General features: G+C 41.8%; 1 protein-coding gene across 1 annotated transcript in view; it reads left to right on the forward strand.

Moving 5' to 3' along the window:
* Window positions 1–11,250: 11,250 nt before the first annotated feature.
* Window positions 11,251–25,956, forward strand: part of SUSD2 (sushi domain containing 2) — a 1,032,760-nt gene continuing 1,018,054 nt past the window's right edge. The window contains exon 1 of the mRNA XM_086943298.1: window positions 11,251–11,442. Within this exon, the coding sequence (XP_086799424.1) occupies window positions 11,373–11,442 (70 nt within the window). The 5' untranslated portion in view covers window positions 11,251–11,372. The remainder of the gene's footprint in view (window positions 11,443–25,956) is intronic.

A 25,956-nucleotide genomic window follows, 5' to 3' on the forward strand; every position in this document is an offset into this window, starting at 1 on the left:
GACTTAGAGGCCCATAGGAATGAATGGGAAGACAATCTCTATTTGCGATTCTCAATTAGAGAATCGCAAATTGAGATTGCAATTTCATGGGTGCCAGGGTGTCAAAAGTATAAGGTAGAGGGTGTCTACAAGGGATTTACTTGATTCAGTGATTTCATTTATTCATACGTATTAATCTTGGAGTATGTTGTAATCAATCTTACTCCGGCGTGTCAGCAAGACATCTAAACAGATTTAACATTCACTTGAGCTTTGTCTTGACCTGGTTCAGACTGAACATTTTTCACCATTTAATATCTTTCCCAAAAATGAATGAATGGACGAAAACAGCGTCAACGTGCCCTTGTGACGATAACTCTGTGCAGTCCTCCATACATGTCGTATTGTTTTGTAAATTATACAAAGAATTTAGGAGTCGCTGGATAAAACCTATCTTAAAAATCTTAGTCCTCAGATACTGCCGACCGGCTTTTCTTGCCTTACAATTTTTGGATGCAGAGTGTATGACTAAAAATATTGCACATTTTTTGAAACTCTGCATTAGGCATGGGAAAAATTTGGAGCAGAACTGAACTGCAGTGGATTAAAGGACGTGACTGTTTAGGATAAAATCCATTCCCTACGCTGCTTTGAAAAGTTTACCATTTTTATACCATGTTTCCCAATCACAGTACTCAAATCTTTATGCAGTTACAGGTGTCCTTTTTTAGACTGATGCTGTTAATGTATTCTGTTAACATTTATCTTGTTGTTTTTAATCTATAATGTTGACATTTTTAAATCTTCCTCTCATTTTAACAAAGAAAATGTATTTTTATATGTGTACTTTTATGATTTTTGTAAATTGGAAAAAAAGAAAACCGTATAAAGTTAATAAATGATCAATGAATGCCAAAAGCAGGGCACCTTGGACACAAGATGAAGGACAATTCCTGGGGTAGATACCAGTGGTTAAGATGGTGATATTTCTGGATCTATTTGAGCTAAAATAATTAAAAAAAATATTTAATCTGGGCGGCCAACTCAAGATATCCCACCAAATCCCCATGCCAGTGGGTGAAGTTAAAGTACTTGCAAGATCTCTGAGGTAAAGCAGAAGGTGTACAAAGGCTTCCAGCAATATGGAGTTGGTGACAAGAAAGAAGTAAGCTTACTCTTGAAGGAAGTTGGAAGAGACAGCGGTTCACCTAGGCTCTGGTACTTCATGTGTTTGTTGATGACTCCTGAGCACCTGGTTGGGGTGCTCTTGTGTTTCTGGAGGTTGAATAGTTTAGCAATTTTCCCACAGATCAGGTCGTTCTCCAACCGAAAATTCTTCCTTCTAACATAGGTAGCCTCAGTAGTGATTTGTTCAAGCACTACACAGCCATCTGCAAAATCTGGAGGGAAGATTGTAACCAACAAGGCCCTGTCTCTAAAAGGCAGTTATTTTCAGCTGCACTGGTGACCAGCTCCTCCGAGCATGTAGTACAAAAGTGTAACACTTTACTAGTCAAGGAGTCAAGCACTTAATGCCTGTCTGCCCAACCATACCACTTGCACCTTTTTTGCAAAATCAATGTTTTATTATTTATCAAATGATACAAGCAGGGCTTGAAACACCAATTCACCCACACAGGCCCGTGGGCATGACAAAACAGAGACTTAATAAATTAAATTGTTTGTCCACGTGGGGAGCAATATGGATCACCCAGCCGAAAAATCTGCAATATGCAAGAAGAGAAACACACAGTTATAGATAAGAGACAAAAAAAATCAGGTTAACAACATTTTTCCATGAAGCCCGCTGCGAATCAGGTGAGTGAACTGTAAGGGGGGGGGGGGGCTACTGAGGTGGAGTGGCATGGGGCTCCTCCAATCATGGTGGAGCATGGCCACTGCTTAATCAATTCTTGCCGGACCCATATCTCACTGTAGCTTCTCTATGGCTGGTTTATGTAATTCTACCGGAAATGGGTATTAGCGTCAGACGGAAGCCCAGATCCTTAAGGTATACTGGCAAACGAGGGGGAGGTTGAGGAAATGGGGAAGACACTGCGGTAGTTTCATATGAGACTGGTTGGATAATTCTTCCACCAAATGAGCGAACTTGTATCTGGGAAGTGAGAAGAAAGGGTAAATGTGCTCCTTTGAAGGTACTTCATTGAATCTGGGAAACCCTGCACAAAGACGAGCACATCTTGTCGGTATCCACTAATGAGGAATCCAATGAACTCTATCATTCACTCCAACAAGCATCCTTGCAAGCCTCTCTTGACCATAAGTCTATACATACACATGGAAGGACCCTCAGCCTACGTCACAGACATGAAGGAGCCAAACAACTATGGCTAGGGGAGAGCAAATAGAATTGTACCAGGGAAAGCCCTTGGTCATTAACCCTCTCTAGGATAGGAGAAATGGCTTACCTCCTCACCACAAATACTGTGTGGAAAGAGAGGAGCAGCCACATTTTAAAAAAAGGGTACTAATCTATAGGGCGGGGCAGCACTGCCCCACAGAGCCGCCTATATGACTTTTGACCCAACACAAGAACCCCACTTGGCTTTAACCACCTGCAGCTTTTTGATATGGGTTATTGAAGTGCTTCATTTGAGCTGGTGGTTTCCGGTGCTCGGTAACTGCACTTAATTGTGAACACCGGCGCTTATGACAGTCTGCCACATGGTGGCGCTGTCTGTCAAATTATTTACAGATGAGTACTATAGCAGTTGTATATTAATTCAATATACATTCAAAATGGCTAATACCTGCCACCCATCTTGACCTTCGTATAGCTTTGGGGGCGTGGAATAGTATGAGTTGTCACACTTGTAGGAGTGTGATGCTTTGCAGTTGTCTTGCTACTGTCATTGGTAGCGCTGGCAGTGGCAATGGGTAGTGCAAGGTGCAATGGGCTCCTGATAAGGGCCTTGTCACTTGTGTTTTTATCGTTTTACAAATTGAGTACTGGCTACAACTATCACAGCACAATGGAGAAATAACTTTGAATTGCAAAAGAAACGCTTGGTTTCACCAGTAAGTAATGGTTGTTGTCCAGTTACTGATTTTCAATTAAAAACCTCGAGCAAAATGTATTACTCCGGATTACTTTTGAGCATTTAAACATTGTTTACTTGTTTAATCTCAACTGAAACGATTGGTTCTTTTAGTGAGCGTTTATTTGCATTTCTATTACTTTCACAGCTAACTTTTTTCTGACTAGGTGTATATTTTAGAAATAAGTTGTTTTCTTAAAGCGACAAAGGAAGGTTTTGCTTTGAGCAATTTGTCTAAAATATTCCGAATAGATTATTAATCTAATTTCTTTTGAAAACATCTGGCGCTATCTGTTGTTTTCAAATTAACGTGCTCTTTGGAACACTGCATCCTCTTGAAAAAAGAAGATCCATTAATACGCTTGAAGAAACTACGATTTAAAGGTTTCTCAGACGTCCACACATGTAATGATTGAAAAGAATTTCGATTTAGAGAGGAGAGGTAGGGAATGTCTGAAGAGGGGCACAGATGAAAGGCGAAAGAAGTTGAAACGTGATTGCTACATATAAAAAATGTCAAAACAACTAGAAAATGTATACATGAATTTCAAATGTACACTAATAAAAAAAAGAAATGCTGGTTGGTTATCTAATGCTTACATCATGCCCTCTCTCTAAACAGGTATTGGAAAGCTAATACCTCTAAATATTTGCAAATTGAAATTGCTTCTTTAATGATTCTCAAATTGTGCCGTTTAGGTGAACGAATGTGTGAATGAAGTACAAATACACTTGGATGGATGAATGAATTGATCATTGTATGTGTGGTATATTAATGCGAAGGAGTAGAAATACGATTGGTAAAGAATGACTGCATGCTTTGATGATTATCAAACTGGCTGCATGGGTGAATGAATGGAGAGAGGTTGCACCATTCTTATAGGCCAATGCCTCCGCATAAGTGCGAATATAATTAAAATGCCACAACTGCCAATACTGTTCCAGAAGTAGTACTAAATCAGGACAGGGCACTTTTGAGCGGACAATACCCTCAATGTACAAAATTGGCATTGTTATGCCAGTGAAGCATCACTCAGGAGAGGGCACCATCATGCCATGAACACAGTAGCATGGCAAGGTGTACCATGGCCAGCATCGTGGTTGTGGTGGGCACCAACATAACACTGATGGCCATTTTCTGCCAAGAATTACCACAATTATACCAGAGCCCGTGAATGAGTAGCATCACGTCATGGTTATCTACAGTATGCCTTTAACAAGCACCATTATGTCTGTGCCTGCATTTTGCTTAGACGGCCACTATCATGCCACAGATGCCCACATGATGTCAATAATGGTTGGCTATTTCAGGATACATTTCTACCCATGAAAAACGCAAACCAAGTACAAACCACCAAACATTACATTTCTACATAAATGCTTACATACACATTGTGAACGCTCAAATACCCCCAAAAGGGTACAGACTGATGGCACTTTTTTCCAACAGAGGCCCTGACTTATTATGTCTTTTAAAAATCCCTAAAAATACCGGCTGATGATCGAACATATTACAATAATACACAAGCACAATACAACAGCACAACACACCAGCATATCATAACATTAACACACAACAGAAACACCACTACAACATATAGCAAAAGAGCTAAAAATAACAAAACACAGCCTAACACAACACAGTTGCATTTATGAGCTGTTGTCTTGTTATTGTACTGTTTGTTGTATTGTGGTATTTTATTCTGTTGTTGTGTGACTCTTATCTTGTGTTTTTTAGTGCTTTGTTGTGTTGTTGAGTTGAGGTGTTTTGGGCTTTTGTTTTGTTATTATGTTGTGTAAGTGTGTTTAGTCTGTTGTATATTGTGTTGTTGTTTAAGTGCCCGTATTTTATTATTGTTGTGTTGCTTCAGTCGATCTGTAATTATTGTTGAATTGTGCTTATTGTTGTATGTTATGCGTATGTTATGATATTGTGCTATGTGTGGTGTTGTAATGTGTTGTGTATTTCTTTGCTGTTTTATTATGATTGTGTTGTTGTATTGTATTGTGTTGGTCTGTTTTGTAGCTAGTATTGCATTTTCTGTGTTGTGTGTACTGTGCTGTATTTTGGATGTGTGTGCTATTTTAGTTTTTTGTTATTCTATGCTGCATTGTTTTAGATGTGTTGTTTGTTGATGACTTTTGTTGTGTAATTAAATTGAATTGTTGTGTGTTGCTGTGTTATTGTGGTGTTTGTTGTGTGTAGTGTTATTCTAGGTTCACTGTATTTTTGTGCTGTGTTGTATATTTTTCTTGTTCTGTATTGATTTGTTTCTTTCAAGTTGTGTGGTACTCAGGTTGGGGCTTAGTTCACAGAGTTTTGCTACAGGAACTCCGCGAAGTTACAAAAACATTCTGTGGAGTTCCGCAAGTGGCGGGGTGCAGCACGAACTGTCATTCGCGCTGGCCTTCTTGCTGTTTGGGTAGAAATTCTACCCGAGTGGCAGCTCGCGCTCGCAAACTTACTGTTCGCAATTGAGAGAAGGGAAAAAAACAACGCTGCACTATGCAAAGCAGAATTTTCATATTCCGCCAGCTCCGCAGAGTGCAGAAAACTCTGCAAACACCATGAACAGACAGGAGTTCGCCCAGGCCGTATTGTCAATGATGTATTATTTCTTGTCTTTTTTGCATGCAGTTTTGTTGTATAGTGTTGCTTTTGGGTTTTGTTTCTGTGGGGTTGGTATTATTGCTAGTGTGCTATTGCTTTATTTTGTGTGCTGTTGTGTTGTGCTAATGTAGTGTTGTAGTATTTAATATGGTGATGTTTTGTTATTACTGTACTGAAACTATAGCCTGACTACCTTGTGAACTAGTAGTGCTATATAAGCGTTATAGTGTGATTGTAGAGCAGTGATAGAGGCCGTTTGGCCTCATAATGCCGTGATAAATGGTAGTGTTATTGTTGTGGGTGAAGTTTATCGATGGAGTCAATATTATGCCATTTTATGTGATAGTTTCTTGGTTGGGGTGATAGTGTAGAGATACAGGTTGTACATAGTGGCAGGATTTGGTAGTATAATAATAGTTGATGGTACTGTGGTGCTGGTAACACAATGGTCAGGTGGAAGTACAGAGATGGAGAGGAGTAGTGATGGGTGAGCTCTTGGTGCTATTAGGTGGGTTTGTGCTGGAAATGGTAATTGCACGGTTGGATTGGTTGTGTACTGTTGTGGGTTGGTTATATGGTGCTGTAGGGTGAGGGGGTAGGTGGTGACTGGGAGTGTGGTTTAGTTGGGATTTTGTGTAGTGGCCATGGAGGTACTGGCAACATGAGCACCAGGGATTTTACATTTAAGCAAAACAAAGGCTTGCAGGTGTCCCAACTTGGTACTGGTGGGAGAGAGAGACGGTTTGCCTCAGGTTGGGATCTGGCCAAACCTAACATCAGGTCCACCCCCATGCCTAAAACCTCACCATTCTTTCTATAGAGTGGGGTTAAATCCCAATATCAACCCACTTGCCAAGCTGAATGGGTGCACTATTTGGGCATGAGACTGCAACTGCCAAATCCAGACATTTCTGAAAACTACACCTCCATGAAAATCAATGGTGGTTGTATGTAGATCTCATGGCGTTATCTGACTCAAAATGCCCTGCAAACTTTAAACTTTGCCTAAAATCACTCCTTCTCTTCATATTTTTGTGACCTGAACTTCAAGAATCTGAAAGGATCTGCAAAAATGCTACCACCTAGTGTTCCCACACGTCTTCTGATAAAAACACAAGCCCACTTGTGTGGCTTAGCTTAGAAGCTTCAACACAAAAGACCCTCAAAACCCGGCATTGCATCAGCAATAGCAGTAGCTGCTACATTAGTTCCCGATTTGGTCATCACTTGCAAACCTACCAAACCCAAGCATTTTTGCTAATTAGACACCTGGAGGAGTCCAAGGTGGAATGCATTACATGGATCTCACAACTTTTGGGAAAACTTGGAAGATCTACACAAATGGCCCCTTCATGAATTCAGAACTTCATCTACTTTTCAGAGACTTATAGCTTTCCAGGATTACCCATGGATTTCTCACCTGTTTCCACCATAAACTGCAAGTAGGCTGGAAACACAAACATTTAACAATGGACTACCTCTGCAAGATCTATTGGCTTTGTCAATGTTTTTTTAAGCCATGTTGCACAGCAGCACAGCTGCTGTGCAGCATTGTTGAAAGTAAAGAAAAAAAAAGAACTATAAAATGGCCAACATTGACCATGTCATGGCACTTTTTGCTGTACTTTTACTCATGCTGTACCCCCCCCCCCCTATCTAAAAATAAATTGACAAAGCTAATAGATCTCGCATAGGCAAGACCAATTGAGTTTGCCAAAGCTTTTTTTGCAGTTTTCATATAGCGTGAACTCAACACAAGGGCACTGGAGCACTGTACATGAGCACAAGCTACATTCTATAAGGTTACATTAATTTTTAAGCAAGGGGAGTTTACAGGATGTGCCCAGAATTAACGGATGGTGAGCAAACGCCGGGTCTCAACCTCACTTTGAAAGTTCACTGCCCTGGGCGTAAGGCCACAACTTCTCATGACTTCTTTCTCAAACCTAGCCTCTGCAAATAACAACGTAGGGCCTGATTAGGGTAGCTGCCAGTTAAACCGCCAACCGTACCGGTCAGGAGACCCCCTCAACAAGCAGTCAGCGGTTTCAATGCAACCGCCAGGCTGGCAGTCAGAAAGTGCTATTTACACAGCGGCTTGTGCTGCGGCTCAGAAAAAAAGGCTGCAGCACAAGCCGCAGTGTAAAAGAGCACTTTGAGAACATTTATTCATTGTGTGCCATGCACAATGTGATGCATGATGCACTGTACATGGAGGTGCGTGGGGGCACTACCTGTGCTCCCTAGGTCACTTTACAATGACCCATGATGGACATGTTTAGGGCTACCAAATCACTTTCCGACAGTTGTTTCAAATCGGTCGATCCGGCATGAAAGAGCTCTCGGTAAGGGGTATCGCAATCCCGATTGCGATGCCTGCCTCGGCATCGCCGACATTCAAGTGACACGATTCCGACCACCGCTTTGATGGGATCTCAAATCCTGTTGGAGGCGGCGGTCTTCCCCTAACCGCTGAGGGACCAACAGCCTGCATCATAAGCAGTCGGACCGAAGGGCTGTCATTTGGTGGTGGTCCGACCGACATCATATTCAGGCCCTTGGTTGGGTCAGAGCAGAATGGTGGGGTGCAGGAAAAAAGGGAAGAGCTCAACTATACATATAAATTTCTTGAATTTATACTGTAAACTTGGATTTCTGAGCAGCATGCTTGATGAGGCAGTCGTTTTCAAGAAATTAAATTCCTGCCTGACTGGCGCATCAAGGGGCATTGTTTTTCCTATCTAGCGATCGGAGCAAAAAAAGAAATTTAAAAACATAGATTAGTTTGTACACACCACACATGTCTGGCACTATATACGTCAGTGACTCATTGACAAGGATGCAGGAGCCAGGCGTCCCTACCCACTTGAAATGATAAATATGAAATCAATGATTCCGTAAAAAAAGCCTCCGATGACCCCAACGATCTCAAAAAGTACCATCCTATCTACCTGCTCCCCTACATAGCCAAAGTTCTTGAGAAATCCATCAACCAGCAGCTCTCCAAATTCCTGGATCAAAACCACCTATAAGATAACTCTCAAACAGGATTCTGTGCCAACCTCAGCACTGAAACCGCTCTGATTGCCGCCACTGACGACATCAGAACACTCCTCGACCATGGAGAAACCGTGGCCCTGATCCTCTTCGACTTCTCTGTCATGTACAACACAGTCTCCCACAAAATCCTCATCAACAGACTACACAACATAGTCATACAGCAAGACCCCCTCAAGTGTATACCCTCTTCCTCACAGGATGCTCACAGAGCATCCAACTGCCTCCTTTCACCTCTGCACCCAAATACATCATATGATGCATGCCACATGGATCATCCCTCAGCCTCACCCTGTTCAACTTCTACATGGGCGGCGTAACCCCCCTCACAATTACGCCATCGGATTCCCACGGACTAAACATAATCTCCTACGCAGATGACACACACTCCTATGCAGATCACACTCATCATCAACATACTTTATATTCACTCAACAGATCCTCTCATTCACCGAAGACCCCTCCAATACCAAAGCCAACTTTTGCAACACCATGACCAACATAACCAAATGGATGGGAGACAACTGCCTCCAACTCAACTCCAACAAAACCGAAGTGCTGATCTTCTGGTAAGAACACCTCTACATGTGACCATACCTGGTGATTTGCAGAACTCAGGCCCACGCCGACCACGCACACAATCTCGGCATCATTCTTGGCAGCCAACCGACCATGAAATGACAAGTTAAAGCAGTTGCCTCCTCCTGCTTCTACACACTGTGCATGCTCTGCAGAATCTTAGGATGGATTCCAACAAACACCAGGAAGACTGTCACTCAAGCCCTCATCGCAAGCCACCTCGACTATGGCAACACCCTCTATGCCGGCATCTCCATCGAACTCCTCAGAAGACTCCAGACCATGCAGAACACTGCAGCCAGACTCATTCTGGACCTTCCTAAATGAACACACATTGTCCCCCACCGGCCCCCCATCTAGAAAAGATGCAAGTTTAAGATCCTAATATAAAAAAAGACAAGGGGACTGAATTGTAAGACCTTGGGTAAGTTAACTGTTTCTAAAGACAATTGTCCCTAGACAATGATCAGATACAAAATAATTATTATAGCCTCAATCAGTGCTATATCTCTCTGTCCAGCCGGACAGGAATTCAATATGCAATTTGAAGTATAAAAAGTAGTGAAGAGAAAATGATATAAGTGGGGCACAAGCCTGCATCCAGTTTAGCACGAAGGAACATACAACATAAAGTAAAGGGTTCAGGCAAAAAGAGTTTGTCTGTTTAGGGGCACATTTCAAATGGAACAAACAAGATATAGTTGAGACACCATTCCATATTAGACATAACAATATGGAAAACGTATATGGTGTACATAGTGTCGACGGCGTTTAACCCCTTCGATGCGGCGGCTATTCCGCCGCAGCGCTAAGGGGGTGGGGCGGCCGCGTGGCGGTTCCGTGCTTGTGACGGAACCGCTCCGTCACAGCTCGCGGGTGAGCTGTGCTTGTGACGGAACGGTTCCGTCACGAACCCGCCCGCCCAATATTTCGTCAGCGCTGGCGCGGCGAGCGGGCTGTGACGGAACCGTTCCATCACAAGCACAGCTCACCTGAGGCTTGTGACGGAACGGTTCCGTCACAAGCATGCAACGGGTTAAATCCCTTAATTAAATGCTGGGATCAAAATCAGGACATTTTAAGTTAACATACTTGTATACAATAGCCTGTAATTACACGAACCATGGGAAAAAATAAAGGAAGAAAAACAAGGAAGAAATAACACTGAGTAAAATTCAAACAATTGAAGGTACGTCCAAAAGTGCTCGTGAAGTTGTCTCGAGTGTGTTCTCAAACATTATGCGCGACGCTTATAAATAAGAAGTAGTGCACGTGGATCAACCGTGCTAGACAATCAGAGGTGTGAAAGAGGGCTAGAGAAGGGGAAGTAGAGCCAGGGATCAAAAGGCAGAGCGGCTTGATCTGGCTAAACTTCAGAAGAATCGGTGAAAATGACTTTATCGGTCTTCACACCACGTCTACCGATAAAGTCATTGCCACTGATTCTTCTAGATTTTTTTTAAAAAAAACATGTGCTTTCGTGAACTGCACTCTTTTACCACAGAAACCAAAATGTTGCTATATTTCGTCTATTTTCTTGGTATCCTCCAGGGAAATCTACCTTTAGAAACTCTAGGATACTGAGAAAAAAGGACACAAATTTGGTTTGGGCACCTTTTGCTTTAAAAAAATCGGAAAGTTTAAGAGTGAGCTACACCAAACATCCCAAAAAGGACTTAGCAATGGGGGGAAGCCTTAGCAATGAAGTGGTTAATGTGGGCACACACTGCCCACATGTGAAATTCTCACCTAACACGCTTACGCATGCAAACAAATAGAACCCCACGTTTATTTGCGCCACACACAGTACACTTTACATGTGTCTGCGTGCTTTGGTTGCACCATTCTCATAGTCCTGACGCTCTCTGAAGAGACAGGAGTGGCTTCCTTGGCAAGAAATCCCAGTTCCTGTAGATACTCCTTGAGCCTTCCCTCTCCCTCCCTCTGGCATTTTGAAGGCAGCCTTTGAACCCTGAGGGCTTCAGTTCGTCTCCCGTCATCGTGTGACTCCAGCGAGGACAGCCTGGCGTTGCCTCGCAGAGGAGGGACGGATAGAACAACAGCTGCTGCACCTAGCGCGCGACACCATGGAGCGAGCCCTGGCTGTCCTCGCGGCTCTGTGCACCTGCCTCGCCACCTTCCCCTCGCACGCATTGGGTAAATATAACATTCGTGACAGACTAATAGCTCTGCATGTGAAATGCACGGTAACTCCGTGAAACTCTGCTGCGGGCGCTGAGCGCACCCGGTGGATTTCTGCTGACGAGCAGCTCTGAATGAGGGCCTCTGAAAACAAGTGCACGGCGCTGCCATATGTGTCAGCGAGCTCCCGTCTGTGTCAGGGATTCCACGGGAGGTCAGCAGACTCGGAGACTGACAGGTGTTTTGAATGTGGTGGTTATGTTAAAACATGCAAGTAGCGATTGTTAGCGCACACCGCAGGTTGATTATTAAATTATGTTTGAGTATATTCAGTGTTACACCTGTTACCCTGCTGTTTTAGGCTGTCTGCACTCGTTTAATAACATGACCCTGTTTCCTTTTGGTAAACTTGTAGTTGTAAGCTCATGACTACCCCCTTTAATTCCTCTTCGCTGAACACTTTTCTGATGCCCATGTCGGGTTGTAGCGTGTCATAACACAATAGATAACGTTATAAGTTGTCGACCTCGCAAGAATAAATGGTTGAGTCAGTCCTGTCATGATTCGAACATAAAAAAGTCGGGATACATGAAAATCTGTTGAGTGAGTGCTGAACCCACACCTCTATGTTCAGTGTCCATTCTAGTGGACTCGCCTACGAAGTAGTTAGAGTGAGAGAAAAGGGGTCATGCGCATAGTTATTCGCATAGGAAGGATTTGAGAGGAGATTCTGTTATAGGAAGGAAACTACATGAAATGGATTAATTGAGCTGAGGCAGTCTCCCTGGTGGGAATGTTCCGATAGCAGCGATGTCTCCCCGTATAAAGGGCACTAGAATTATGTGGCATAATGGGACACATTCTGCAGTATTATTTGTTCTCTATTTTGTGATTATAAGAAAAATTAACACTGCTTCAAGCTTTCATCTCAAAAGCACCAAAGCACCAGTTTAACTCATGAATGCATCACTCAACTTCTGAAAGGTAGGAGTTAACCTATGCTAAGGCATCCACACGTGGCACATTTTAAGTAACTTTTGATCCATACTGGCTAGAAATAAAAATGTTTTTATCCAAACCTGCAAATTATGTGGCAGGTTATGCATTATGTGGCAAGTATGGTAAATCCGTGACAGCGAGGCAGATGCAGTGCTGCAATTCAGAATTGCATACTTTCAGAGGTTTAACCGTATAGTCCTCTTATTATGCTGGGCTGAACCTTGTTTGGCGCTGGACTGCATTTGAGTCATGTTGTGATTGAAAATGCTCATATGTTTACTATAATAGCACTTTCTACTGATACATTTAAACCATGCCAACACCAGTCAAACAGCAACAGGTCTAAAGAAAAATCCCGGGGCTGAAAAAGGCTACAGGGAAGCCTTGGTATCTATTACTCCTGGGAACTGTGAGCAACTCTGCTGTGTCACACAGTAAGTGTACTAAACGACAATTGCAACACCGAGGCTGTCACACACGAGCGATGGATGGCTTTGTGATTGCCTTGAGGGATGACGTGTCTACCCCTCTGGATGCCTGCACAGCTGCGAGGAATTCAACAATATAGTTCTGCAGCTCATCCACTGGTGAGAATTTGTCGACCAACACATCAGTTATTTAGAAATATGACATTATTTTTGGGACTTTAACCTGGAAACATGGTTCTTTTTCAAATATGTCATCAGCAGAAATAGTCCCTGCCAGTCACTCTCACTTGTATGCCAGACCTTGGTGGGAACTAATGGCCTAATTTATGAGGAATTGGCATAGGGCAGCACCGCAGGTCTAATCGCTGCTCTGCCCTACCCCCAATGTGAAAAGGCAGGAATGCACAGTATTTATGAAACACAGTGAATTCCTGGGGCCTCATTTATGAAAAGTGACGCATCGCTGCGTGAAAACAGCGATGCGTCACTTTTCACTGCGCACTCCTTGCGACACCAATGATGCGTCATATTTAATGTATGACGCATCATGTCGCAAGGACTTACAGATACGTCAGTATTTCTGACGCATCTATAAGCGCAAAAGTGACGCATTGCTGGAGTGTGTCACAAAAGTGACGCATCTCCAGCAATGCGTCCTTTCACATGGGGAAAGCCCCATGTGAAAGGGCTTGCGTCAGTCTTACGCCTGCTGTGAGGCAGGCGCAAGATTTTGACGCAACAGCATCCTAAAAGTGACGCAGTGAAATCTCATAGATTTCACTGCGTCACTATTACGAGGCTTTTTGCGGGGGAACGCCCCCTCTGCATACATTATACCTGACGCAGGTATAATGTGGCGCAGGGGTTTAAAAAGTGACGCATCTACCTAGATGCGTCACTTTTTAAATATGGCGCAACAAGGCGCATGTTTTACGCCGCAGATGCGTCACAAAAAGTGACGCATCCGCAGCGCAAAACTGACGCAAGGCCTCATAAATGAGGCCCCTGTTCTTTACCCCTGTGCTGGTGCGCAATTTGCTGCCTAGTGCCAACGTAGGCACCCTTGCTCCCTATTGCAAGGGTGCCTCCATTTCAGGTAGGAAGGCCTCCTTGACACCCACACTGCAGGATCAGAGCCTTTCAGATTCCAGGCGGGAAGAACCCTAGTTAGAAATGAGTGTACTCGAAATCTAACAATGAGAGGCGAGACAGGGGTCTGGCTTGACTCTTAAGAGCCTGTGTACGAGCCGAGCCATGAAACCATATGGAGCAGTGCAACAAACATCATGTGAAAATATGACAGTCTTCAAGATTCAAAAAGGTGTATTTTTTTAACATGTGTAAGGGTTTCACCTTAGTACATCAGAGTATATCACTCCATTTGGAGGTATTTATTGAAAGGTACAGTTTAAAACATGAATTTAGACATACCCACCCTGATGGCAATGTCATTAGTGGATACGTGGCCTAGATTCTTAAAAATAAAAAATAAACAGATAGTCTGGGCCACTGGAATCATGTGGCAGGAGAGGACCAAATTATGCAGCAGCGTTCTCTAAATTATGCTGCAAGAATGGTCAAAATATGCAGTGTATTGTGACACAGTCTGTGATTGTGATACTTCATTATTTTGTAATGCTTGCACATGTTAACACTCTCGCAGCAAAGCTATCACCTCATTAGTGCCAGTTTAAAAAACAAATACAGCAATAAGCAACAGAAAGTTGACCAGGCAATCTTTGTGAAGGACCTTTCATTGTACGGCAACATGTTTCACATCATGTTTAGTAACTTTTGATCCATTTGTTCAGGAAACAAAAAATCTTTTTTGTTTCAATCTACAGATTATGCAGCAGATTGTGTATTATGTGGCAAATGCAGCAAATCCTTTATCATGTGGAAAACACAGTTGCACAGAATTCAATTTGAGTGGCCATGATGATAGTCTATTACATCAAACATGCAAAGTTTTTGTATCGGTTGTACGTGTCACCTTCATATGCCTACCAGGCCGTACTGTGTGAAGCTCACAGACAGGGCCATACTCACATTGTGTTGCCCAACTATTTAGTGGTAAACTCATATATGTGTTGTCTGACCTCCTATAGGAATCCATGCTGGAACTTTTAAGGATCTTTTAAACCTGCACTTTTCACTGTTATAGTTAAACTTCAATTCCAAGAATCTAAATTTGGGTTGGCTAAAATGTCAAGACTTGCGGAAGGTGTCTCCCAAGACATGGGAGATCTTGGGAGCATTACCTATCAAGGTAATTATGGTTATAACTACACTTGTCGTTCATACAGGGATTACAACTGGTGATGCTCTAATTTGTCGACAGTATCAGCTTTGTGGTTCCTTACTTCCACAGGAAAATAATATTGGGTCATTACATAAGGGATAAAGTACCCTCTGCTGTACATTATAAGGCGATCTCAAGTCACAGAGGAGTTCCAAAGCCATATAGAGGAACGGGGCCGAAGGCTGAGTTCCCTTATAAGGTTATGGAATCCCGAGGTGAATTGCAATATTCTTATCATGTATGTCAGGGGGTACTTTATCCCATATAATACATGGTCCCACAATCACTTTTTCTACAAACCACTTAACGCTTTGGTGCATAGCTCTTTCAAATGAAAGAGATAGCTGGCAAACATGAAGAATAAAAGTAGAACCTCTAGTGCAAAATTAAACTAAAGAAATACCAGTTAGATATTTGTTTCAAAAAGATATTAGAAACAGTTTAATACAATTTCGTTTTTAAAAAAAAACTAAAAATCAGCTGCAGTAGCTCTTGAGGGGTTAGAAACATGAAAAAAGATTCAAACGTTTCTATAATTTGCTAAGGAGTGCAAACAATAAACATGTTCTTTCTGCTTCTCAATGTGAGATATAAAAACAAAACAGAAGAAAGAAAAACAATATTTCATTTCCATTGCTTTAAACCGCTGCTTTGTGACCTGACTTGCCTTTCACGCTGCCTCTGACATCAGGCATTGTGAAGTCGGAACTCATTGTTGCACCAGGCAGCACACACGCGGCCAAAGGTTCTGTTGACCATGAAATCTATCTACTTAAGTATAACAGGAACTCATTTCAATGGAAGAGACATGCTGACCTGCATAAATATTTCTCGATAAGGGAATATTCTCAGGGTGGGGTGCCGCCAAGGCTTTGGAAATATGCCATGCAATGATGCAAGGAAAGACCGAGAGCCCAGTTCTCAAAAGAAAACACCAACATTGATGAACAAACGTTCTCAGTGCAAACCCGTCATTCTAAAAATTACTTATGCAGAGGAAATCATTTGTGCTGAGAAATTAACCTTATGCCACATTATAACGTCGTTCTGTGCAAAGTTATGCCGCCATATTATACCATTAGCAGTACAGGAAATGCCCTTTGCAATAGAACAGGACCAGGCAAATCAATTCATCACGCACGTTTCAGTCCCTTAATTAGAGTTTATTCGTGGGAAAAATGGTCCCTAATGTGTGGAAAATAGTTTGCTGTGTGCATTTACCCTAAAAATTATATTCAGAGGAAATCATCAAAAATGTGGTAATTCCACTTTTCCGCGTGGAAATCCCACGCATATTAGCACCAGGAAAACGCGAATATAAATTCTGCATATTTAATGGCAGAATATAGGATGGAAACTCTTTTAATACTTTTTTTTTCTGTACGCCGTTTCCATATCTGCTGTTATATTCCTATCTGTGCTCAAACTCTTGCACAGGGATCCGAAAACTGAGATTTGAGGTAAACATTCCACACATAATAAATGCCAATCTCCCATTTGGTCCACTTGTAATCGGGCCATAATCATGGCAATGACGTGAGGGCGAAGCATATTACAAACAAGGGCCAGTGTTTTGTATGGTCTGTCATTCTGTATCTTCCAATGCTGGGTTTCTCCTAACTTCTAAGAGCTAATTATGCTCAATGAAAATCATATCAAGCTGCTAATAATGTTAGTGCAGTTGTCGTGTAGTTCCTATATTCCCAATAGGCTCTGCGCATTGGAATAATATATACTGTAGTTTAGACGTAGGACTGATATCGACTAGGTCTCTACCGAATATATTAAACTTAATAGTGAGTGCCAGCTAGCTCAGAGGTCACTAGAAACGTTCTCGAATTCACAAGAAGGGATTTGTTTCTGACAACTGCATAAACATGACAACTTTTGTTTCCCAAGAATAAGAAATCAAATCTCTAGAGTCGCGGAAACAATAGATAACTATTTTACTCAGTCTTTCGAGCATACTTCGTTTCACGAGAGATGCAGAGAAATAGAGAGACGGGTGTTTTCAATAAAAAGTATTTATTGAACAGTCTTCTTTCTCAAGCATTGGAAATGAACTGCTACAACCGTAATACAGGTTATGAAGTACAATGCATATAATACGAACAGTATTATAAAGTAGTACTGTAAAAGCATGATATGGTTTCTAAGCCATAAAAGTGCATAAAATGTATAAAATACATACACTAATAAATAATGACTAAAAGTACTCAACGGGTGCTTCTAAAATACGCCTACCCCGGTCTACCTAACCTGAGTCTAGTACGAGGGAAGAAGTAAGTGAGGAGTAGTCTAAGTTATGTAATTCTCTGCCAGGAATCTATTCCAAGAGGTCTAATCAGCTCCGTACCTTGGTGTTAGAATGAAGGAGGTCTTGTATCTCTCTCTCAGGTCTCGATTTCCCAGATACCCGCAAGGGTAAGCCGAAAACACTGGAGCTGGATTTCTCGGCAAGAGAAAAGACAGCGTCTCTCTCAGTGAGTCAGCTGGAGGGTCGGCTTCCTTCGGCACTTGCTGCTGCAGGACGTTGGGCAAGTAGATAGTCGATCTGCTCCAAACCACCGTGTGTTTGACTGGGCAAATCTGGGCATATTTATACTTTGAAGGTGCCGATTTTGGCGCATGTTTGGACTTAATATCGGCGCTCAAAGGCTAAATTCTTGGAAAAGGCCAGGAGTTATTGGAGAACTTAATATTCAAGCAGGGGGTAGTTCCTAGCTGCTGAAGGTGGGTTTTTCCAAGAAATCTTTGTTAATTCTCGGAACCTAGTAGAAATAGCCATGCCGTATTTGGGCTGTATGGCGTAGACCAAATAGGGTAGTATTTTTTATGCCTATATAAGGATATGATAAAGTATACCTATATAAAGGCATGAATCGGGAAAATTACACTAGGGGCCTAGATTTGATTACAACACTGTAATAGTGACCACTTGAGACAACATTACGTTAGTGGCCATCCCATCCAAGATTACCAGCAGTAATTACCTAAGTGCATCAGGCAAAATTGTCCACAGTAATGTGGAAATGGCTTTATCACTTCGGAAAGCATCTACTGGGTTAATACTTGACAGCCATAGCTGCAGTGCCACTGGCACCAATGTAATAATTTTAGAAATAAATTTCCCCAGCCTCATGAATCACCCCTCGGTATTAGCTTTAGACATATTTTGAAAAGCCCGCCATTTGATTTCGAAAACTAGCTAAGCTTATAAGCAGCCGCGGTCGATAGTGGGAGTACCTGACGGGCGGTGAAGTGGGGAGGGGGAGGGGCAGGGTGGGGGGGTAGTAATCTATGGATTACGGAACTTTACAGGTAAGTAAACATTTAAATAAATAAAACGAATTTCTCTGCGTGCACTGCATCCCCAAATGCGATGCAGTGCGCGCAAAGAAATTTGTTTTATTTATTTATATGTTTACTTACCTGTAAAGCTGCGTAATCCATAGATTACTACCCCCACCCTGCCCCTCCCCACCACACCGCCCTGGCAGGTACTCCCACTGCCGACCGCAGCTGCCTATGAGTTAAATAGACTGTTGTCTCAAATACACACTTTTCAATTTTGGGATACATATATTAATTCAACCAAGCAAAAGTTTCCAATTTAGTAGTGTGGACTCAATACAGCAGAGCTACTGTCAGGCAGAGCTACCAGTAGCTCGAGAGCTTCTCGTTGGAGAAGCCTGCTTTCATGGCACCTGCTCAACTCTAAACATTTGTACAGCTGCGGCCCGTGAAGGGCGTTGCAGTGGGACAGAGATGCGGAGCGGAGGAGGGGCAGGGTGGAGGGTGCTAAAAACCGGCATATGGATAATTGGAGGTAAGTAAACAATTTAATTAATTAAACGAATTTCGTATCATGCCCTGCATTGCATCAGGGCATGCTACGAAATTCGTTTTATTAATTAAATTGTTTACTTACCTCCAATTATCCATATACCGGCTTTTAGCACCCCCCACCCTGCCCCTCCGCCTCACCGCAACTTCCTCCACGGGCCGCATCTGCATTTGTATGTAATAATTTTTGATTTGTGAACTCCTTAGTTGTTGATAAGGTAACATTTGCTTGTAGAACTGGTTATGTAAATGTTTACCGTGCTATGACTAGTTATGTCACCCCACATCAACTTTTAATCGTTAGAGTTATAAACTGTTAGAATGCTGATAGGTACTCTCTTCGTGATTAAGACATTTTAAGGGTAAGATTTTCTTCCGTCTAGGAAAAATGTACATTGTATGAAGTATTATATGCAATTCTTTTTGGATGGGCTTCTCAAGTCGAAAATATTTACACAAATTACAGTAGAGTTTGGAAAAAGTAGGGTAGACACATTACAAGATTTGTAAAACAATTAGATATAAAATCGACTTTCAGTTTTTAATTCATGGAGATTTCGGTTGCACCCTCAAAGTATTTGTTTATTTTTCCATTTACCAACTCAACAGAAGCAATAACCCTCATTGTCAACTACATCTTTGTAAATATTGGCTCTCCCTATACCATACCTCCCAGGAAAGATAATTAATTCTACTTTTTCCTGTTTTGTTCTGTTTCCTGTGGAGACACGGGTCCTTGTTTTAGCTCTGACCATGGGCCAGGCAACTATCTGCTACGTTTGCATGCCCCTCTGTATTTTGCGAATCTGCTTTGTTTTTCTATGTACCTAGAATGTAGCTTGGCTTGAGCCAGAGTTTCTCATCTGATAGCGGACTCATTATTTTGCGGTCTCGCTGCAGACAGTTTCTGCTGTCTGTTGAAGACAGCTTTATACTCACAGTGCCTATCTTTGCTCAAGATTGGATGTCTTTTGTAATATTCTCAGAGGATTGGGTGATATTTGTAGCGTTCCTCCCTTTCTATGTTTGCCTCACCCACACAGGACTGTTTTGGTTTGACTTTTGGTAGATTTGCAATTTCTTCCTGCTACAAACACAAAATTGAATCTAAGAGAACAGAGCCTTGCTGCATTTCAGTGCCACAAAGTGGTCACTAGAAAAAATGCAACAGATCTGAGTAAGCTACAATATCGATTTTGACAGACATTAAAGATTACTATAAACAAGCTTTGGCAATTGAATCAGTTAAGCTTCTATGTAAAAGGAAGCAAGACCGATTGGCATTGCCAATGCTTTTTTTCTCTTTGGCCTGGCCAGTGAAGCCCTCTGTGGAGATCAAACTGATGCAGTTGGTGCTAGTGGTGATTGGGCCACAGTGCAACCATTACTTTTGATCCCTTTTTATCGGGTTTGTATATCGCAAGATGTATTTTGTTATGACAAATGCTGAGAACAATAAATACAATGTACATTACTTTTGATCCTATTATCAACATTGGTTTGTTGGTGAGGTGCAGCAGAAATTGGGAGGATTTGGATGACATGTGCTGGAAGCAAAAATCTGCATTAGGTATGAGGTTGTGGACCTCTTCTCATGAGCACCACAGGCATGGATTGCGCGATCCTTCTTATTGCAGATATTTTCTTTCTCCAGAGGTTAGGTGCCCAAGAAGGATGAGTTGAAACAGGATCAGATAAACAGCTGTGCCCCATATAAGTTTTGGAAATCATTTCTTGATAGAATCTGGATCAACTCTCATTTTCTTCTTGCACAGTCAGATCCATTCTGCTGGATATCTTTGGTACATTACTCCTTCACCGTGCCAGCTTACAGGGTATAATGGAAAAATGAAGGGTGTAGATACGTCTGTGATTCCAACGTTCATGGCCAAAATGTTGAGTCTGGCATGGAGTTTGATGAATTGAGCGGATCTCTCCAGGTAGAGTCCTCATTATCTCCTTTAGTAGCAGGCAGAAGCACAGTCCAAACATCTGTCTCTGCTGGAGGCGGTAGCCCAGATGGTTATTATGTTCCTGAAGAATTGTTGCCCTGTCTGTTCTTGAACACTTCTAAACCATAAAAAGATCTGTCATATAATTTAGATTTTTCTGAATTTTGGTTGCCTTGGCCCTGAAGGTGAGAAACATTATCTATTATAGGGTTTGCAACTGAGGTGCAGTAAAAACAAGCCAACTGGCTAAATGTCTGTCCTAAAAAGAATTGACATGCAACTTTGATGTAGAGGGCTTTTGAGAATTTCAATGATGTCACGCCAAATAAGGGTTCTGTTTGTGCAACTGGGATGTTTTTATGGAAGTGTGAAATAGGTAGACCTTATTATTTATTTGTATATCATACATTGGAGCTCATCAATTCCCACTGGTTACTTTATAAGTGAGGCACAGATGATGTGTGTGTGCCAGATATATCCTCCTTATCCTGACAAAGAAGGCCAAGTGTTATCTGCTTGGGTATTTCCTCAATGAAGCAAGAACTTTGATCAGGAGGAAATATGAAGTGGTAACTACTTACTGTAATCACTATTACTCCTAACCCTATTCTTCCTCATTCCAGCCATTCAGCCGCACTCACCTTCCCCACCGATGGCCTGTGTACACATCTCAACCATGGCACGAATGACTGACTTTGAAAAAGTAACTGAATTGGCAAATGGAACACCCTTTGAGGAGTCAGAGTAAAGAGAGAAATATTGTATTTAAAAGCTTAGGTGACTGCAGCGGTGTAGCCACGACCTGACTGAAGTAATTCATGAATTAAGTGAAATTCTTAGTTAAGTACTTCTATAGGAAAGAAGATCTTAGGTTTCAGATCAGATAATATGGGTGGAGAATGTTAACACTAAGACTTGCTTCAGAAAGGAGTACAGCAGCTGTGGATAAAACGTTATGTGAGAAACATTGTAGTGCTGGGACTACCACCTATAAGAATGAGACTACTTGGGTTGTTGAACAAATTGTGTGTGTTTGAGTGTGTGGTGTTTCAAGGGTACAAAATGCCTATTTAAAGAGGAACGGTTATGCAGTGGGCACATATTATGGGTGGAGTGTTCTAATGGTAAGGCTTGCTATGCTAAACCAGAGTGAGGAACACCAAAGCTGTGGAACAACAGTATGGTTGGAATATAATAATTCCAAGAGCTGCTTCTAGAGGGAGTAGAATACTGGAGCTTTGGAACAAACAATTATGCTTGGAAAGTCCTAATGCCAATAATTGCTTCTATGGGGAGACGAATAATTATGCTGTGGATCGTTCAGTGTAATGAACAGAATGTTCTAATGCAAAGAATTTGTATCTATAGAAACGTTTTAAATATAGAGATGTGGAACAAACCTTAATGGTGGTAGGCATAAATGTCAAGACTTGCTTCTAAAAAGAGTGTGGTTCCAATGGTGTGGAACGACAATGTAGCTGACTGTCCTGATGATAGAAACTGCTTCTCCAGGAAGAGGAATATTGAGAGCATGGAACAAACTGTGCGTGTGCGTAGTATGTTAATGTTCAGAATTGCAACTATTGGAAGGGGGTGTTGAGGCTGAGCAACAAATATTATAGGTGAAGTGCTTAAATGCTCAAGGTTCTATGGAAAGAGCAAAACAAGAGAGGGTTGTAAACAAAGAATATGGTGGAATGTTTTAGTTCTAGGAACTACTTCTAAATGAAGTGTAATCTGGGGGCTAAGGAGAAATATTGGGACTGGAGTGTTCTAATGCTATTAACTTTTCTATATGTTGGAAGTGGGTGTAGTTGCAGGGGAGTAAAAACGGGCTGAGTGATATTGTAATACTAGGTCCTTCATCTAGAGGAATGAGACTATTAGGCTGTGGATCAAACTTCCTGGGTGGAAGGTTCTAATAAGTACCTAAGTAGGTGGCTGCCTAGTGAGGTTGTGGGACAAACGCTATGGGTGGAGCATTGTCATGCTAAATATTATTTCTAAGGCATGGTAAAGACTAGTAGAATAAAATAACGACAGAGACCTGTAATCCGAAGAATTGTTTCAATAGATGTGAACACCAATGATGTAAACAAACAATATGGATGGAATGTTCTAATGCTTAAAAACGGATTCCATAAAATATTAACAGTGGGTCTATGATAAATGTGCTGTGTGTAATATTCTAATTCTAATACCTGCTTCTATAGTGAGGGCATTATATGGCTGTTGATCCTACTTAATCGATTAAATGTTGCAATGTTAGGAAAGGCTTCAATAGTGAGGGGATATTAAGGTTGTTGAACAAATGCTATGTGTTTAATGCAGATTATTGTTTCTAAAGAAAATTAAATACTGGGGGTTTGGGCCAAACATGAGGTATGTTCTAAAGCTAAGTGCTACTTCTCAAAGGAAGTGGAATACTAGGAGAGTGGAACAAACGCTGTGAATGGGATGTACTATTTACAAAAGATGGTTGGATAGGAAGGAGACAATTGAGGCTGTGTGGGGAATAGAAGCAATGGGCCCGATTCACAAAAGTAATCTGAGACAAAATCCTAACTTTACGACTTTCGTTATTCACAAAGGGCATTTAAGAGTAGTAAAGGTAGGAATCCTAACTTTACTACTTCTAAATTCCCTTTGTGAATACCGACAGTTGTAATGTTAGGATTTTGTCTCAGTTTAACTTAAGTTTTGGTCTTAAAATCCTAACTTTATGACTTTCGGTAGTCACAAAGGGCATTTAGGAATAGTAAAGTTAGGGTTCCTAACTCTACTACTCCTAAATGCCCTTTGTGAATATCGAAAGTCGTAAAGTTAGAATTTTGTCTCAGATTACTTTTGTGAATCGGGCCCAATGCGTGAAATGTTTCAGTGCAAAGAACTGGATCCAGGAACTCTTGAATAATGCCTTATCTGGTGACAGTGTGTCTGACCGCCCGTAATTATGATCGGAGGGGAAAGCAGGGGTGTCTCTCAGTGGATGTTCCTGTGGTAAGAATTACTTCCACGTGAAGAGCATGATTGGACTTTAGAAGCGTGGATTGAACAGGGGAATGATCGGATAGGGGCCTCAACTCACGCACATAGTCACAGCTGTTCTTGTTTATCAGAAGAGACGCTATTGAGCAGGAAAGTGTGGGGAAGAATCTCCTGATAGGCTAGAGATGTACTTTGTACACATCACATTTGATTCCACCACTATAGGCTCTGCAGAGGCTCCAGTCTGGTAGAACATTTGCTGACACGGGATGGTCTCTTGTGCAGTGCTGCAGACACCAGGATGTTGTGAAAGGTCCTTACACATTATGGAATTTCTTCCAAACCTTCTGACTACACTGAAATATCAGTGGTAGATATCATTACATGCAATCGTGTAAAATGCACTGCATTGTTAATTACTTTTCCCAATGATGTATTTTGCATTGAATGTTAGAAACCAAAAGGCTTAATAGTATTAATTAGCCCCAGAAAGTTATGCATGCACACAGTTTGTCAACTGTGATTTTTTTTATACTTTTTTAAAAGGTCAGGTTAGCAGGTTATTTGTATACCACAGTCTGACTCTTTCTACGAATTGAAGACTGAAACAGCCGTAATATACAGCCATTTTTAGATGATAAAAGACAGGCCAAATTTGTGGTATTTAAACAATCTGATCATGCTCACTTTGCAAGTGTCTAAAGAAATGTACCACCCAATGTAGTTTTAAGACGTGTGTTTCTGTCATTTTATGATGTAAATTCCTTATTTCTCATATACTTGTCACAGGTATGTCTAAACAGAATAGGGGATGTTTGTATCTCTCATTCAGCCGACACATGATTCGCTCTAACCTGTTAGTCAAGGAGATTTTTCAAGGCTTAATACCATAATTGAGTAATTAAAAAAATAAAATGAAGATAGCGATATTAAAACATAATCGAAATAGTAACCAAAGTTAAGCCCTTGCACATTGTCTACATCTAACATTCATATGGCAGATTAAAAACATTTGGTTGATGGAGTAAAGATTAAGGACGGACCTACCTTTTGTGACCATTACAACTCTGTGATTATACCACTATCTTTCTACCTTTTCCTCCTCTGTATTCTTACGTATCTTAGTTAGGCATGAGCGGATTTTGCGGATTCGCAATCCGCGAATTTGCGGATTTGCGGATTGCGAAAATCCGCAAAATCCGCGAATCCTCGCGGATTTTGCGGATTTTTTTTTTGGGGTGTTCGCACGGGTTTCTGCAAGTTCGCGAGGGTTTTGTGCAATTTCGCAAATTGCGAACTTACTTGTCAGGTCGCCAGTTTTGCGAACTTGTTGTTTCTACGTGCCCAGCCTATTTGCACTTTTTGCAATTTCGCGAGTGCGAGATTGTTGCTTCACGACGCGAACGCGGGAAAACACCCGCAAAATCCCCCAAACCACCCCAAAAGTCGGAAAACACACACAAAAATCACCACAAAGAAAATCAACTTATCAACTTACTTGTGAAATCAAATTTCGAATCCAAAAGTAATACAAATGGCCCACCACCAACATAGCCAGCCCCCAACACCACCCCAAAAGTCGAAAAACACACACAAAAATCACCGCAAACAACATCAACTTATCAACTTACTTGTGAAATCAAATTTTGAATCCAAAAGGCCTCAAATCCAAATATCCAGCAGCATCCACAAAAAGTAATCCTTCCCAGTCAAGATCGTATCCAAAATGGCCAGGAAAGGAAACAGGAACAGGAAGTTGGAGACTGGGGCACTTCCTTCACCCCTCCCCAATGGGAGGAACTTGCTGGACAGGAACAGGAAGTTGGAGACTGGGCCACTTCCTTCCTTCACTCCTCCGCCATTTTTATTTTTTTTTGTAATTTCGCGAGTGCGAGATTGTTGCTGCCCGCGCCACGGGCCGCGAGCAGTGCGAACACAAGCAAAAAATCCGCAGCGCGCGGATTTGCGGATTTTGCGGGAAATCCGCGAATCTCGCGGATTGCGGATTTACCGA

This window comes from Lissotriton vulgaris, chromosome 11, assembly GCF_964263255.1.
Source record: "Lissotriton vulgaris chromosome 11, aLisVul1.2, whole genome shotgun sequence".
Lineage (NCBI taxonomy): Eukaryota > Metazoa > Chordata > Amphibia > Caudata > Salamandridae > Lissotriton > Lissotriton vulgaris.